General features: G+C 39.7%; 1 protein-coding gene across 6 annotated transcripts in view; it reads right to left on the bottom strand.

Annotated features, from left to right (window-relative positions):
* MID2 (midline 2) overlaps positions 1-18292 on the bottom strand; it is an 86472-nt gene that overhangs the window by 58781 nt on the left and 9399 nt on the right. For all 6 annotated transcript variants that reach the window (XM_033113546.1, XM_033113511.1, XM_033113555.1 and 3 more), the window contains exons 2-3: positions 14225-14940; positions 571-666 (exon numbers count right to left, since the gene is read on the bottom strand). In XM_033113546.1, coding sequence (XP_032969437.1) covers positions 571-666; positions 14225-14884 — 756 coding nt within the window. In that variant the 5' untranslated portion in view covers positions 14885-14940. The remainder of the gene's footprint in view (positions 1-570; positions 667-14224; positions 14941-18292) is intronic.

The raw sequence follows: 18292 nt of genomic DNA on the forward strand, positions 1-18292 counted from the left end.
TGTGTAACACTTTATAATTCACAGACAACTTTCACATAGGTATCATTTGTTGAGGACAAGAATAAGTGGGAAAGTGGTAAGTGACGACCTGGTAAGGTGCATGGGGATGAAGGGAGGAGAGGCTAGAAAGAGGAGGAGCAGTCCTGATAATACTGTTACAGAAACAATACTGCACTGAACGAGCCTCACCCTATGCCAAGGACCCAAATTCCCAACTTCCCTGTGGAACCCCAGCAATCTCTTTAAGGAGCTATGATGTCCAGTTTGATGAAGGAAGAAACACACACTTCATGTCGGATTCTCATGCTGCCTGCTGTTTGGAAAGGAGAAGGGGATTGGCCCTTGGATTGTTGTCCCCCAAACCCATCACCGCTGTCTACCCCACCTTTTTTTAAACAACAACTATCTGCCGCTTTTCTTGGAATGAGTATGCTAAAGGAATAAGACTTCCTAGAACTACCATTCAGTCCTTCATTCCAAATGGCTGAGCTACATTCTAACAAAACTCAAGTGCCCCCAAAGAATTGATCCAGGTCCTCTGAAAGAATCACAAATGTTTCTTTTACATACCTCAACCTGCTGGCAGATCTGTATTAGCTTGGCCATTTGATTTTCTAGTTCACTGTTACGCTTAACCAGGTTGGTTAGGTTCATCTCCAGAGTTTGCTGCCATCGCAGAGTGTGAAGCCAGGGGGAAAAGGGCAGAGGGGGGAAAAAAGAACAAACATTCAATAAGCATGAGAACCAATAGCCTGTGGAGATCAGTCAGTCAGCTCACAAATATTTCAAAGATTCACTGAGCACTTGCTATGGGCTAAGTACTGTTCTAGGTGCCACTTAATAATGCTGTACACTTACTTGTTCCAGACTATTACTGTTAGGGAAAAGTTGACATTCATGACTTTGTAGATATAGAACTTTAATGACATTATGTTTTCAATAATACTTTCAACTTTTTAAAGTAGTTCACAGTAAATACCTCCTTTTGCCCTCACAATAATACTGTGATAAAGGGATAACAGGTACTATTCTCTCTTTTAGAGATGAGTAGTCTAAGAAAACTATTAATTTATTGAATGATTACTACTTGCCAGACACTATGCTTGACAATTTCACATAAATCATTGAATAATCATAACAACCCATGAAGTAGGAGATGTTGGCATTGTACAGGTGAGGAAACTGAGCTTGAGAGTGGGGGGGTAAGTATAATTCGTATGTGGCAAAGCTAGGACTGGAACCCAGTCTCTAACCTTCAGTCACAGCTTTACCCCAGTATTTCATGATTTTTTTGTTGTTGTTGTTGATAACATTTCATATTTATCAGTAGGCTCCTTCAGGGAAAAAAGGTGATATTTTAAGTGTGGGATTTATAAAAATCTAGCACCATATCTCACAGTTTCCCTTCTTTGGCACTAAGGAATAGCCCATGGAGATGCCCGACTTCAAAATGCAAAGCCTGGCTGTATCGAGAGAGGACATCCATTGCTTACCACTGCTTACTGCGATTGAAATCCTTTTAAGTACATATTAGAAGCACTTTGCAAATATGTTTAATATAACATAGTTACAGCAGTACTCAGAACTCTCAGCATATTTTCAGTTGAGCAAGCTACTCTCTCCCATTCCTTATGTGAAGAAAATAGAATGTGATTCATTCTACAATGATAATGGGCTTCTTTTATTCCTCCCCATTCCTAAGCCTTCAGCTCTAGTGGCTGCTTCTACCTCAGGACCTGCCCCAATATCCACTCCTCTCTCACTCACCATCCCAATACCACCCCGGCCCCCACAAAGTCTGTTCCAAATGTAATACCCCAACTTCCTGGCCCTTAGCCTGCTATCATTCCTTCCCTTGGTCGTGTTCATTGCTTCATTGCTGTCTTCATGGTTTCCGTGGTTTGTAGTTGTTCAAAGTTCATGTTTTTGGCGGCGGGGGGGTGGGGGTGGGGAGCCAGGAGAAGCGGGGAAAGGGAGAGGACTTATGTACTTTGTTCCTTGTCTACTAAGTAGCTGTGGCTCCTTAGTATCCTTGGCACTGTCCCAGGACTCTATCCCAGAGGATGTATCCCTATGGACTTATGTATTTCTAGGGTGGGCAGTCTGATCTCACTTGTTCTCAGACTGGATTATGAAAACCAGCTTAATCTTTGCTTCCCTGTTTGCCAGATCTCTCTTGGTTTCTTTGGCTTTGTTCCCATGGAAATAATTTTTCACCATTTATTCCAGTTTTCATGGCTTGGGTACAGTGTCTCCCCTGGCCTTCTTTAATTCCATGACCATCTCAATGGTGGCCTTCTCCTTAGCAAGGACAGAGAGGGAAGAAGGAAAAAAGAAGGGCAGCAATCATTGATTTGGACATAATCTCTAAGCTAAGTAGATGTTAGAGGGAAAAAAAGAAATGGCAGTTCAGAGAGTTAATACAACAAAAGGTATTGAGCACCTACTCTGTTCAAGGTGCAGTGACTTCAGAGATAAACAGGAAGTGAAATTAAGATGAGTCTTGACATTATCCTTTTGATTTCTTCTGGCAATGGAAAATCACCATCTTTTGTTGTTTCTCCTGACATTCTTCTCTGAAATGTCCATTTCCTTATGCTTTATTTTGTTTTTTGCAATGGTATTTTGCACCATTTCTATGTGCCAGTTTTCGGTGAACAATTCTAAAGCTTAGCATCTCACTGTACATTGTTCTGGGTTGATTCTGGCTGTTTGCAAATATGTTTGTATGGTCACATAGAATGACAGAATTAAAGTTACTGAAATTCTGTTTGCCTTTGTAAAAAAAAAAAAAGGTGGGTCTTGAAGGATAAGTAGGATTTAACAGACAGATGGAAGGGGCAGGGTGTTCCAGGCACAAGGAATAGTATGAGCAAAAGTAAAGTGGAATGAAGTATAGGCCATATTCAGGGAAGAAAAGCTGAGTTTGGCTAGAGCAGAAGGTAAAAGAGAGTAGGGGGGGCAAGGCTGGAAATGGGGATCAGAAGGTCTTGAATGCCTAGGTGAGGAGTTTGTACCTATTTTTTAAGCAGTGGGGACTTACCAAAAGCTTTTGAGCAAGATAATGATATAATAAGGGCTGCATTTATGAGATCAACCTACCGGTAATATGTGGGGCAGCCTGCAACAGGAGAGCCTGGGACAGGGACATTGGTTAGGAAGAAGCTGCAGTATTCAAAGCAGTTGGGAATGCAGGTCTGGGCCAAGCTAAGATGATAATTGAGAGAAACGTGTTTCAAGAAAGGATTTGTCGCTGTCAAATATGCAGAGAGTGCAAGAAATATGAGGGCTAGTAAAAGGCAGCTGGATTTGGTAATTAGAGGTCACTGGTGGCCTTTGAAAAAAGAGCTTCCAAAGGAGTTTTGGAAGCAGATGCCAAACTGTACAGATTAATAAATACAGCGGTGGTGATGAAGTGGAAGTCTGAACTCCTCTTAAAACGTCTGACCATAAGATGAGTATGATTGAGCTGTAGTTGGATTAAAGGGTCCAACTTAAGTTCAAGAGTGAGCACTGGTAACGGACCCAATCGGTTTGTGATTTCCTCTAGCAGAGTGGTCAAGATTGCTAGATCACTGGAAACCCCATGCATCACAAATGGCTTTACTGACGTATATTAGATAATCACAATGTAGACTGATGAACTCAGAGCAGATGTAATGTTAGAAATCTGTGTTTCAAACTGTAATGTATTTCCATTTGAACATAAGATGTCATAGGGAGAATGTTTTCTAACAAATACATGCAACCTGTTGCAACACTTATCATGAAACTGATATCTTACAAATATTATCCATAGTGTAGAGCAGGACTAAGATCCTTGCTGTGTGTTCCTCATTTATGGCCCCAAATTGAGACTCACACCTCCTGTAAAGTTACTGAAAACAAAAATTAGGGCTGAACACATAATTTGGGGTCCGGTTATAGACTATGGACCTTGGGTTACCATCACAAAATTATGGCAAATTGTTATTTGCTCTGTCCCCCCCACCCCCACCCCCCGGGCAATCTGCAGAATGCCAGCACATTTTAACAACAGACAACTAGAACTGACAAGATGACTCTAATTTCGACCTGACTTCATTAATATGAAAATGCTTTGAAAAATAAATCTTTGGCTAATAAAAACACCATCTGTTCATGGCTTTTTGCCACTGTTTTCTTGCATTACGAGACATAATTTGAGGAAAACACTGAGCATTTACTTACTAACTTCCTATTCATTTACAAGGAATTAAAGCTTTGATTCTGGAATTGATTCTCAATAATGAACATATGCACGGGGACGCAGAGAACCGAAGCAATTATGCAGTCTATTTCCTCACCCTCCCTTCTCATGCCTAGCACTGACGAATCACTTCTAACTAGAAATTCTGAGCCAGTCTAGGTTTCATGGATTTGGCCAAGTAATTATCTTATCTATACTCTGGCTGAGTAAATAAAGAGGATACACGTATGTGTACATATATCTATGTGCATGCATGTGTGTGTTTGTGTATAAAATCTTGTGTTAAACTAAACTTGTCTCTTTATCGTTGTGTTGTTTTTGTTTGCTTTTGAAAAATTGGTTTGTTTTGTTCTCTTGTTGTGCAGTCCAGTTAATGACTGGGCCAGGCTCCCTCTGTCCAAGCCCGGTTAGTGCAGCTTTCTCAGAACAGTTGAACTGTGACAGTGAGAGAGAGCCAAAGTGGCAGGGGAGATTGGAATGGAGATATCTGCTGGGAGGAAACAGGGACAGGAGGTTGGCAGGGGGAGCAGGATGAAGCTCCCATTTCCTGCTGCAGGAGGTTACCTCTGGGTCCTCCTGTGCTTCCCTTACGTGGGGGTTAGAGAAGCCGTTGGAGCTATGAAACTATGAGACCCTCTTCACCTCACATCATTAGAGCTCTCACAAAATTGTACATATGTCTAAACAGCACAAAGTGAGTGGGAGATTTTATTTATTTGCATAATTGAGATTTATAAAAGCTCAAGTTAGCTAAATTGGCAGTCTACGCTGATGCCATTTTTATCCAAGTTCCACTTCATTTGTGTCATATAGATTTAGTCCCTTTGTGTTCTTTTATACCCTTCCCAAAGAGGAAAATGTTATGCCAGCTCTGAGAAAGCCAGGCACAGACTATTCTTCTAGACAGCATCCCATACAAACAAATGGCTTCTCCAAACCTCTCAAGTAATCTCTGTTTTCTGGTTGTTGTTGTTTTCTTTAGACACAGGTTATTTCAGGTAACTTTATAACTGGCTCCTTCAAGAAGCCTAATTATACATGAAAACATCAGAAAGGTTCCCCTGGTGGCACTCACTCGACCATGATCTCCATTTGTCATGCTCCATGAAGGCATATGTAGTCACACAATATGAGCACGCTTACAGACACCTACCTGAAACAGCAAATCTTGAAGCCAAAAAAAGTGGAGTTTTCTGTCTATTCTGTGCAAACATATAGTATTGTCACCGAATGCCTGCATACTTCCTTGCTTTCTAAAAGGTACCTACACAGGATCCCGACTGTTTTGATGTGGGAATTGAATCTTGGGGTGCAAAGGGAGAAGGGAAAGAAAGAAAGGCTAACCCATCCCAAACCTGAGCCTTCCCAACTGACAGAAGACAACTTCATCTTTAAAAATAACCTGAGCCGAACTGCCTCTGGGTGGTGAACACACAATGGGATTTATAGATGATGTAATACAGAATTGTACACCTGAAATCTATGTAATTTTACTAACAATTGTCACCCCAATAAATAAAAAATAAAAACAAATAAAAATAACCTGAGCCAGTGACCCCATTATTATTCCTTGACATGCTCTTTTCTGACATCCTGTTGACTCACTGAAACATTCCCAGCTCTTCCAGAAGCCAGGAGCCACAATCTTAGCATACTTTTTTTTGGGGGGGTTCACATTCTGCCTTCTTTTTTTAACTGCTTGTCTTAAAATACTTACTTTGCTTTTGCTTCAGTCTGTCACTTTGTGTCAATTACATATGGCCTTTCAACAGCAGAACACACCATCTGTTCCACAAACTGAAGTCTACATCCTTATGCCAGAGTTTACTCCTTCCCCAAACATTTATTTGCTGCTGTATAGATACAGGCTAATTCCCAGAATGAGACTCAAGTGATATACTGGATGTCTGTACGAGGTCTATGCTACCTGGGGTTTGTTAGAGATAACCAGACCGGTGCTCCAGCCAGGTAAAACGGGTTGCCATTCCTTTTCTTTTCAGAAGGTTCTGAAATCATCCAGCAAAGACCCACATTCCCCCAGGCCCTTATCAGAAATGCTACACAAACCGTCCCACATTCTTTTCTTTCCCCTCTCTTCAGGTGCATAGCATGGTTAAATCTCTAGCTTACATGCATAAATTATTATTTGGACCTTCTAAATAAAAACGTGTACTAAAAATCTAAATCCAGTGTTTATTTTGATAATATTCAGAATAGTGAGCCAAAGCCAACCCTACTTTCCTGGAGGCCTCAATATCGTATTCCACTTGCACTGTTTCTCTTCAGTCCCTGCCTCTCATACACATCCTCCTCTTGCTCTTCCTTCATGTCTAACTTCTAGACCATTCATGTGCTGCAGGGCTCAATCCTGGGTCCTCATCCAGCTCACTACTGCATGGCTCCATCTCCATGCTAAAGACACCCACATCTATTTCTCTAGTCCTGATCTTTCAGCCAGCATAAGGGCCTGAATTTCAACTCCTTCTGGAATACTTGCCCTTTTATTTCTAAGAGTACCCCATGCTTTTTCTCTGCCATATATTTCAACAAACTCTTCTGTCTTGACTAGAGCACTCCCTGTTCCTTACTGCAGCCCTTTGCCCCAACTGGGAGTCCAAAAACCCAGCCAAAGTCTCTTGATATCCCTTCTATGCTCTCTCTCAACGCCCCGTGCTTCTGCTGTCATTGCTCTCAGTACACTGTCTTGTAACTGTCCTTAATTGTCTTTCTCCCCACATTAAGCTGAGAGCTCCGCATGGGTTAGGACTGTGCTGTCTTTATCACTGTAACCCCAACACCTCTTCTGGTGCTCGGCACCTACTAGCTATACGGTAAACGTTTGATGAATGAATGAATGTTAAAAGAGCCACCATCACATCAAACTCAAGTCTAAAAGTCAAATCATCCCACCAAAACCACTAGCCCCTTCCTAATTTGCCCATTTGTGTCCCCAATACCACCATCATTCAAGAAGTCTCCTGCTCAAAGATCATTTTTTAAATTCTTTCTCTCCATCATCTGTAACCACTGTAGTCATTCGCCAAGTCCTATCAATTCTTTCTGGCCACTCTTTCTCCAGTTTTCCCTCTTCTCCAACAAATTCATTCATGATTCCGTTTCTAAGCTTGATGATTTCCTTTCCCTCACCGCTTCTGTGCTTCAGAGCATCCCATGCACACCTCTGTCACAGCACTTACCATGCTGAATTAGAATTTCCAATGGACAAATCTATCTCCCTTACTTACTAAACTCAAAGCTCCTCAGGGCAAGGACTGTGCCTTATTTCCTATGTCCCCCGCTCCTACCATAATGTCCTGAACGTTTCAAGTATTAGATAAACAAAATGAGCATTCATTATTTGTGAAATGAATGAATAAAGCCCCGGTCTAAGTCCCTGGTGCTACAGTTCTACCTTCGGGGGAGATAAAGAATACAGTACTTCATTATATCAACCCTTCTTGAACTCGAATGTCATTATCACATTTTCCCCTTTAAACTTCACTTCTTTGGGTTCAATAATTTTTGTTTCCTTAATCTTTCCTCACCTATATTATGTTTCTGTATTATGTTCTTTTGCCAAATAATAACAGACAGGATGTTCATCCACCCAAGAACAATCTCTGGGTCAACATTTTGTAAATTGTTCTCAGACTGATGATTCTTAGCTCCATTCAAATGTCGATGAGGAGCAGACTTGGGACAAAAGAAATAATAGAAAAACAAAAAGATAAGTGCACAGATAGTTAAAGTATTTACTTGTTAAACATGCTCTCAAACCTAAGAAACAATAGAAAACATCTTCCAACACAGGGCCCTGTTAATACTATACGAGAACAGGCCAGAGAATCAGTATAACTACTGAAGGGAAAATAATTGAAGTTCAAATGAGTCTTAACACATAGTTTGAGTAGACAAGGAATAAAATGTTTTTTTTTTTTTTTTTTTTACCCACATACACATACAAAACACACAGAGATTTACGAGGTGTGATAAAAAAAAATATGGTGAATGTTTAAATTTTTTAAAAAAGAAAATTATAGTAGAAAACACATTGCCATTAATCCCCCTCAAGATACTCCCCCTTGCTTCGAACACACTTATCCCAACAGCCTTGCCACTTTCAGAAGCAGTTCTGGAAGTCCTCTTTTGTGAGTGTCTTTAGTTGTGCTGTCATAGCTGCTTCCAAGTCCTGAATTTACTCAAAACATTTACTTTTCAAGGTCATTTTGACTTTGGGGAAGAGCCAGAAGCTGCACGGTGCCAGACCCGGTGAATAAGGTGGATGAGGATACACTATAATGTTTTCATTTGACAGAAATTGCTGTATCAGAAGAGATGTGTGACACAGAGCAAGTAAAGACACTCACGAAAAAGGACTCTCAGAACTGCTTCAGAAAGTGACAAGAACGATGGGATAAGTGTGTTTGAAGTGAGGGGAGTATTTTGAGGGGCATGAATGGCAAAGTGTCTTTCACTGTAATATTTTGTTTAAACATTCACTGTATTTTATGATCGCACACCATATATATAGATATAGATATACAGATATCTATATATCTATAGATCTATATCTATATCTACATAGATATAGATCTATAGATATATGACGGGGGTGCCAAAAAAATGTATACAAGTAGACACGTTTGGTCAGCGTTGCTCAAGCAGTAGTTCGCGGTAATCAGAAGTGTCTGGACACTGATGGTAACTACTTTGAGCACCTCCTGTAATTGCAGAAGTCAAATGTGACTTGTATTCATCTTTTGTTATTGGTATGTATTGAGTATTAACAATTTTAATAAGTTTTCCCTTCTTAAAATGTGTATACATTTTTTTGACACCCTGTGTATATATAAAATCACTAATACGGAGTAAATCTTAGACAATTAACAGACCACGGAGAAGCCACATCTATAAGCAAGGATGATTTTACGAGCATGAGTTGAAGACTCGTTTAGTTGAGAAACCCCATGACAGATATTACCCCTACCCCCATACACACATATGCACCACCATACCTTAGAGAGCACAAATATGGACTCAAATGCTTTGCTCTTATTATATTTAGTTACTGTGATTCAGTACCTAAGCGAGTAAAAGTGAGAAAAAACTTTTTCTGTTTCTTTACCTATGATAACCCACCCTGGTCTCCCCTGAAGATTTTGCTTAGCATGAGGATGCATGATCTGGCTCATTTATTAGGGAGATCCCTAGTATCAGGATAGGTTGTACTGAGGTCCTAATCCTCCTTAGGGTGTCCACAGAAAGCTTGCCTTACACTCATGGCCCTCTTATATCCAACTGATCTACAGATATACCCACAGAAGAGTAACACAGATATTATCTCCTCCTCCACACAGTGACACACAGACACAAAGTCATTCTCAGCCACTCATCTGTGCAGAAACACACACCCTTTTATATAGTGACACATACACATGCATGCAAATATACCCTCTCTCAACTCTGTCTCTCATAAAGGTATTTCTCTTTCTTTCTCTTATATTCATACTCATACTGGTTCAAAAACAGTCAAATACCCATTGGTAGGTAAGTCAAGATGGTATCTGTCTTGGCAGACAGAAGTGGGTGTCAAGTGGGTGAGTAGACTGAGAGCTGATGACTGGGAGAAGGTGGTGGCTGAGTGAGAATAGGTGGGTGGATGACAGAGTGACTGAGTAGGAAGAAGGACAAGCAATCAACTATGATAAGATTTTAGAATATCATATTTTCCAACCTTTTAATCCTCATTGTGGCTTTCCTTTGAACATTCTCCAAGTCTTATATCTTCTTCTCTTTGTCTGGCAATCTTTAGCTCTTTCTGTCACCGTCTCTTCGTGTGTGTGTGTGTGTGTGTGTGTGTGTGTGTGTGTGTGTGTGTTTTACTTTCCCATAACAAAAAGCTAACTCTAGTGCCAGGTAATATTTTATAACAACAAGATCCCTGATGTGTAAATGTAATTGCATTTAAGAATTATTTGTAGTAATGAATTTGTGGAAATGTAATGAGAAAAAGAAAATGTGCTTGTTTATTCCTTTCAGGAAATTCCTCTATTCCCCCAGGTTTTCATCAGCTATATTTTTGGCAGGCTGTGGGCATGGAAATGTGAAGACATCACTCTCAAAGAGAATTATAATAATCACATCTGATTTATACAGATATCACCATACATTTAGGCGGTTAGAAAACCCAGCAATCAAAATGAACAGGCACTTAAAATTAAGGACATGCCATACTTTTGCTAACACTTTGGTTTTTAACATTATCAGTAGTTCACAGATTTTTTTTCAGACTTCTAAAGTATTCATAATGGCAAGACAGATTTATATTTTACAAAATGAAAACCAAAGCAAGCTATAGATGCTGGTATACTTCCTGCAAATCCATTACAAAGATTTAATTCATTTGGATTTCTTGAGCATAGACTATGTGTGCTAGACACTAAGATGATACTGAAGAAATAAAAGACATTGTGCCTGGTCTCAAATAATTTATAGTATAGTTGGAATGTGTTGGAGTGGCCTTGTGGGGTTTCAACTGAGCACTAAAGAATAGGCCGGATTCTTAAGCGGGCCAAGAGAAGAGCAAGAGTGAGAGCGAAAGTTCAGAGTCAGAAAAGAGAATAGCATGTTGAGCAGACAGGTAGGAGGCTAGCCTCGGTAGATGAAGGTAGCATGTTTGAGAGTGGTAGAGAAAAGAGACAGATGGGCATCATGCGGACCATGTTGCATGGGACTTAGAATACTGAGTTCAGATCTGTCACCAATAGAAAGCCACTGAAATTGACCTTTTTATAAAGCCAGCATGTATTAATACAATAATACCTATATTTTCTAACGGGAGAAACTCACGTGACAATGAAAACTCTAAAATGTGAAGCAGTTTTATAGAAAGGCAGCACATACCATGAACTAATTTATATACTGGGACTAGTAAGTACAGGGACTAGAGAGGTAACAGAGAAAGTAGTTACTCTGAGAAGGCTTACTACTAATAACTGTCATGAACACAATTATTCTTTGAAATTGAAGAATTAATTAAACCACAGGAAGCTTTCTGAAGGACATGTAGGTAGACTAGACAACTAAATAAGGATAATAAACTACACTGAGTATCCGAAACCCTCTAATCCATTTTGAGTACATGTTAAGAAGACAGGCTGGCTTCTGGTTATTCTGACCTTTCATCTATAACATAATGGTTTGTTCATTCTTTATTGAACAAATAAATATTAGACACCACTAATCCTAATCAGGGAGTTTAATCCAATAAGGAGAGTTATAAATGCCAACTATGAAGCTCCACAACCAAAAAGTACAAATAAATACCATATCGGTTACTGGCCAGAAAGTAAAAAAAAAAACAAAAAACAAAAAACAACAAAAAACAACATTATATATATATATATATATATATATATATATATATATACACACACACATACATATAATCATTTTTTCTCTTCTCCTGTAGGACCCCCATGTACCCAACAGGGCCATCTCCTCAACAGCTGGCTTTCTCCTTTATCCTTGGGGAAGAATCACAGACTAAGGGGACAATCCTAAATGCTTTTCTAAATTAAAATTAACTCAAAGTGCGTATATATGACTCTAAAAGTCAGATTTTCTCTCTGCTTACTGTGGAGAACTAATATCCTTTTCCACTTGGCACCAAACCAAAGTGACCCTCCCACACACACACAAGCAGCACCTCCCTCTCCCTCCCTAAAGTCCAAGATGTTCCAGACAACATAACAAACCACACAGTTGTGAATGATTCATATGTTTCTACTCTCCATCCAAAAATGAGCAAAAAAAGTTTCCACTTAATTTATAATCAGAATTTTCCGCACATTTCCTAAAAAATTAAAGAGGAACAATTCAAAATCTGGCCTCTTTCTCTAAAAATTACCCATTAGTTACAGACTAAAGTATCTTTTGGTAAAATACTTTTGTGCTCCATCCACCCCTGGAGACGAGAGCTATAGCTGCATGATGCCAAATATCTAATCAATCATCCAATGTTTTCATGTTTTCGGATGTCTTCAAAAAGCTGGTGTTCTGTAGGTACAGGCTTATTCCAGCCAGTTTTTTGTTATCTCAGTAGTACATATGGATACAGATTTTTCTGTTTGGAATATTTCTCAAGGCCAATGTCTTATTATAGTTCCAACACCTGCAAATATTTGGCAGTGTTCTATCCTCTCCATCTCCCCCACTCTTCCTGGAACCCCGCCCTGCCCCATTACTTCCCATTATGAAGCTGTAAGTTTATACAATAATATATCCTTTCCTTGATGCTGTTAATCGTTTATCTGTGACCCACGAAGTGTGCAACTGCTGGAGCATAAAGTTTAGTTCCAAATCACATTCCATGGGGGAAACTTAGGTCCAAAATAAAGTGGCAGCAGGCTGCAGTAGAAAGGATACTTAACTCAGGACCTAGAAGCTGAGTTCCAGTTCAAATTCTGTGACTTTGACCAAATCGCTCAACCTATCAAACTCTCAGTTTATACATCACTTTAAAGTATAGGGCTTCAAAGAGGCCAAATTCAAGGCCTAACTTCTTACAATTCTAAGACTTAAAGTCAAGGAGATTATTCCTCTCTGCAGTCTTGATATGAATATCACTTTGAGTGAAATCAACAGATAGACATTGAACTTTGTGCACATTTATAAATATTAGATGCAAATAATAATTAAAAAAAGGCACAAACCATTATCAGTGTGTCTACTTTCAGTATTGCTTGCCACAAATTACAGAAGGGAATACATATCCTATTCTGAGGATCACTACCCTCACCGGTGTCATAATTTTTACATAAGTTACAATGACTTTTCCAGACCATGGCAAGAGGAAACTCTCCACTCCCTTCTTGCCCTCCTTCCACCCTATCTGGGTCTTCCTTTCAGCTTGGCTTATATATTCAGGCCTTATTTTGGGCTGATAATCTTAATACTCATTTATACATTTTATTTTTCTGGAATCTCTGGTAAGTTGCTCCCTTTTTAAAAGAACTTAAACCACATAGCAGGCAAGCAATGGGAATAAAACAATTTGCTGGAGCCGACATTTGTTAACATCAACATGAGGCAGTAGGGCTTTAAAAACAGGCACTTAGACTCGCACATAAATATTATATGGCCCAACAACTTTGGAAAACTCTGTCCACTGAACACAAATGAAATATTAAGAATTTCCAAGGCAGGGACTGCAAACAAGTACGTCAGTCCATAACCCACAAAAATGAATACTGGCACAAAATCTGATCTGGATTAAATATTTATGGCTTTCGGTTTAAATTTTTAGTTCACGTATTTGATTATCCCTCCTGACTTTGTGGTACACTGAAGTTCCTTTTTTATCTGTTTGTTTTGTTTTCTAAGGCAGGCTCAGGATTTAGTCCTGTGTTAAGGGCTTGACAGCAATTTGTAGTGGCCAATGCCAAACCTTTGTTTCTTTAGTGTACTGAGTGTGCAACCATACACTACTGTCCTCCACAAAAATCTCTCCCCTACAGAGATATACTCAGACACCTCCACCCACACCTATGCAGAGACACACCCAACCTTCCCATTGCTATGACATAAATATGCAAATCAACACATATGCTAATTGTAGTACACTTACACAGGCACTCATATACTTTAAAAAGAAGAGGTGGAAAGATCATAGCAAAGATATGTAGTGTGCAATGCGTCACTGACAGGGTGAGGAGACAGGGTGCTGTTTCCCTCATGGACTCCTAGTATGGCGGGCCGTGGGCTACCTCCCGTAGAATTGGTCAGGGGTGAATGAATGCAAGCAGGTTTATGCGACAGATGAAATAGGTTCCAGTGAGAGCTTGCAGGTGAGTAGGTTATTCCTCACGAGAACAACTTGGAGGTAACTCACTTGTCATATAAGAAAAGTGACCCGTTTTATTAGGGAAATTGCTAACTGTATAATTGTGTATAAAGAGACAAAGCTGTGTCAGGGATGTTTCCCAGATCCCTTACCTTGAGTTTCTCGAACCGATCATTCAGGGATGCGACCTGATGGTCTCGGTGACGCCCCACCAGTTTGCATAAGGCACAGATCAATTGGTCATCAGATACACAATACATGTTCACTTTCTCATTCTCGTGGTCCAGGCAGGTGATCCCTCGAAGATGTGTGTCTGGCACTGGTTCCACCAGGCGGTGGCTGGTGAAAGGTTTCTTGTTGGGGTGTGTGGCCCGCAGGCAACGGTCACAGTAGGAGACCTCACAGGTGATGCATGTTTTCACTGCATCCCGTGGCGGATCCTGCTCACAGAATTGGCAAGCAATTCGCTCACTAGACATGGCGGTGCTGGGCCTGTAAGTCCTCTCACGGCGGCTCTCGCTTGGGGAATTGGGCCCACTAACTGAAGCCTTCTGGAAACGGTCAATAATGTTCTGCAGAGTCACATTCCTCTTGAGGCCATCCAGACCCCGGTGGTTCAGCGAGATAACATACCTGCACGTAGGACACTGGAAAGCAGTAATGGGTTCAATGGATTCACCAGAGCTGCAACTGGAGACCAAGATGCGATGCGCACAGCTGAAGCAGAGGCTATGAGCACAAGGGAGCAGGAGGGGGTCTTCAAACAACTCTAGGCAGATTGGACAGGTCAATTCAGACTCCAGTGTTTCCATCTTTAATGAAAATAATCCTGCTGAGGCATTAAGAACCACAGAGGCTGAGCTTTCACCTGCAAGGAATACAAAGCAAGAGTCATTAAGCATTTCCAAAGGAAAAGTGGATGTGGCGTAATTATTCACTAACCAATGGAGGCTTTTTTATTATTAGTTTCACATGTACAAACAGCATAGTGATTAGACACTTACACAACTCACAAAGTAATAACCCCAATAAATCTGTCAATGGAGGTTTTACATGCTGCATTCCCCAAGGATGCCGGAGCAATAGGAAAGCAATCCAGGAATTAATCAGAAAGCCTTTCTCCCTTTTCAAACCTTGTTTGTGACAAATGCCTGAGTTTATTTTCCTGCACTAATAAACAGAACCTAGTGGCCACCTCCGAATCCTGGTTTACTGATTAATGTGACTAGGCCAGCTCACAACATTGGCATGGATCATTCCCTCACATATTTCCCACTGACATTTCTTGTCCTCGACTATGATGAGCTCTGCAAAATTCTCAATCTCCATTCTCCAATATTGTTCCCTATCTTACTTCAAGATAAAATATAGGGGCTGCTCCTATTTCACATCAAGTGGAGGGAAAACAAGGCCATATTTCAAACTAACTCTCCAGTTCCTGAAATGATTCCATTCTGAGAGCCTGCATAAGAAGAGAGAGCTTTAGAAAAATGTAGTTCTAGGTGCAGGATAATAAGTTCTTCAGAGAATGAACTTGAATTACTTCCTATTACCACATGGAAATTTCTGTTCCGTCCCATTTCTAGTAAAGTGAGTTACTAGAGACAAAAGATGATAGTTTTCATTTTCACTTTCTTCCTTCATCTTCAGAAAACTCTTCATCAAGCTGAATGAGAAATGATTTTAATTTTTCGACTTACTCAGCAGTAATAGCTGAGCAATAATGAAAACATATTACCTTGCGGCTTCAGTTGGTTTTATTATTTAACACCTGCTGAACTAGCACAAGCTCACCTCCTCATGTGTCTTTTCATACTTCCTAAAACATAACAAGATGCAAATCAAGATCTAGATATAAATTAGCAAGGTGAGGAGCCAGAAATTTTCAGATCCGGTAACCTTCATTTTAGTGAGCATCAGAGTAAAAGAAGTCACCCAACTGACAAGAAACCAAACTCTTGGTCGATCTATCTCTTCTCTCACAGACATTTCTGACCTGAACATGTAGATACTTGCTGCCATGGGTCTTCCATTAATTAAAATCAACACACATAAATATTCTAAGCTGGACTTAACTAAGGAACAATATCAAATATATGGTATTGACTGAAAGAGTTAATCCTTTTCATCCTTTTGCTTTTGAATAACTTATGTTCATCACCTCACTATCATTGGAGATACTCATCAGGGCTTGAGAATTTGACTTTGCCATTGATATTTGTTCATATGTGTCATCTATCAGATATCCACATAGCCCTCTCACTTAATGACTGAGTACAATTATACCTGCTGCAAAAGTACAATAGATGTATCCCTAAAAGCTATTTCTAAATCAAAACTTTTAAGTGAACTGAACTAACTAGCAATTTTGTGGAAAGCTATAGGAAACTGAGCTGTAAAAGTGAAGCAACTTTTTGTAAAACTGACGCTCTCAGTTGGTTTGGTAAGTTCAGATGTTTGAATAACTATTTGTAAAAAATGAGACGTGTGGTATTTTTATTTTACAATTTACAAGCACTTGAAAATCGTTGGCTAGTATTTTGTAGCTTACAACATCTATCCGCATTCACCTATAGAGATGAAAAAGTAAAACAATTACAATGTACACATATTGAAGAATCTTAGAATTGGAAGGGACTTTAGAAATGACAGATTCCAACTTCTACTCAAAGCCAGAATATTGCCTTTCATAGCTCCACTGCTCAAGTCAACATATCCGTAAGTAAACTTGTTATTTTCCCCTGCCCCCGAAAAAACAAAACACCTGCTCCTCTTCCAATTTTCCCTATCTGGTGAATATCACCTCCCAAGCCTAGAAAACTAGGATTTCTCTCATTTACATGTTTGTCACCTCATCCACTGGTGGCTTCCAGAACATTCTGTTTTATTTCACTTACATATCTGTGTCTCCAGCTAACTCTCCCTGCTCCTTGAGGGCATCAATTATTTCATTTTTAAATTCAAAGCATGATGCCTCAGCATCATGCTTACCACACATTAAATAATTGTTAAATAAAGGAACCCTTAAAGTAGAAGAAGTTGGAAGGGGCCTAGCATTTATACAGCTCCTCGTGTATTCTGAGTACTATGTTAAGCGCTTTACACACATTATTTCTTTAAATCCTATCATGGAGCCTGTGAGGAAGATACTACTACTATACCCGTATTATAGTTAGGAAATTGGGGCTCGGCATTGTTAAGTAAATCAACCATGAACATACATACCCAGAGCACTGGGTCCCAATGCCTGTGCTCTTTTCCCTACACCTCTATTTCAATATCTCACCTCTTTCACTGAAGTTTATCTTGATTATTTACAAGAGAGTTTCTAAACAGCATATTTCTGCTTCTATTTTTGTCTCTCTGTGTCCCTCTGGGTTTCTCTGAATCTGCCTCTCATTCTGAGTCCCTTCCAGAATTTTATCTCTTTGTTCTAGGCCCATTTCCATCTCACACTGCACTTCTATTACTATCTCTTCCAGAACTGCATGTCTGCATTCCTCAATGTCTGTGTTGGAAGATACCTGGGAGGATTAAGTAAGGCCTCCCGCCAAAATGACAAATGGTCAGGAACACTGCTGAAAGACATGTGCATGTGTTGAAACCTATACAAAAGTCAGAGTACCACAGCTCTTCTAAGTCTTTAGGAGGGTGTTGTATAAATTCTTCTGGGCAGAGGGAAAACTCTTTAAAATTTTCCTAGAACCCTAAAAATTGTTCCCAAGTAAGTGTGACACTTGAACCTCACTATGAAATTCAGCTTAGGAAAGTATGGTATGGATCAGGATTGCTTTAGATGAGGTCAAACTAGGATTTTAAACCAGGGATTCCTGAATCTTCTGGAACTGTTTGAAGAATGTTGTGTGTATGTCATATATGCATTTTCACGGGAAGAGGGTTGTCCGTAGCATTCAAAATGTCCCCAAAAGAGTCCTTGACAGAGTAAAAGTCTCAATTCTATAAATAATATATATGCTGGTTATAGTCTGTTGCTTACAATATGTAACTTTTCTATACTGTTCTATTGTCATTGTGTAGTAACTTCTTTAGCCAACTTTGGGGAACTGAATATTTTTTCAATTTCTTCAAACACCTGTTCATCTCATCTCTCATTTATGAGGCCACCTTGTTCTAATAACTTGCAATATTTCAGCATCCTTTCAACCATCCCCCTAATTTTCCCTAATTCCCTGATTATCTAAGCATCTTTCTCCTGAAAA

Source organism: Rhinolophus ferrumequinum, chromosome X (assembly GCF_004115265.2).
Source record: "Rhinolophus ferrumequinum isolate MPI-CBG mRhiFer1 chromosome X, mRhiFer1_v1.p, whole genome shotgun sequence".
Taxonomy (NCBI): domain Eukaryota; kingdom Metazoa; phylum Chordata; class Mammalia; order Chiroptera; family Rhinolophidae; genus Rhinolophus; species Rhinolophus ferrumequinum.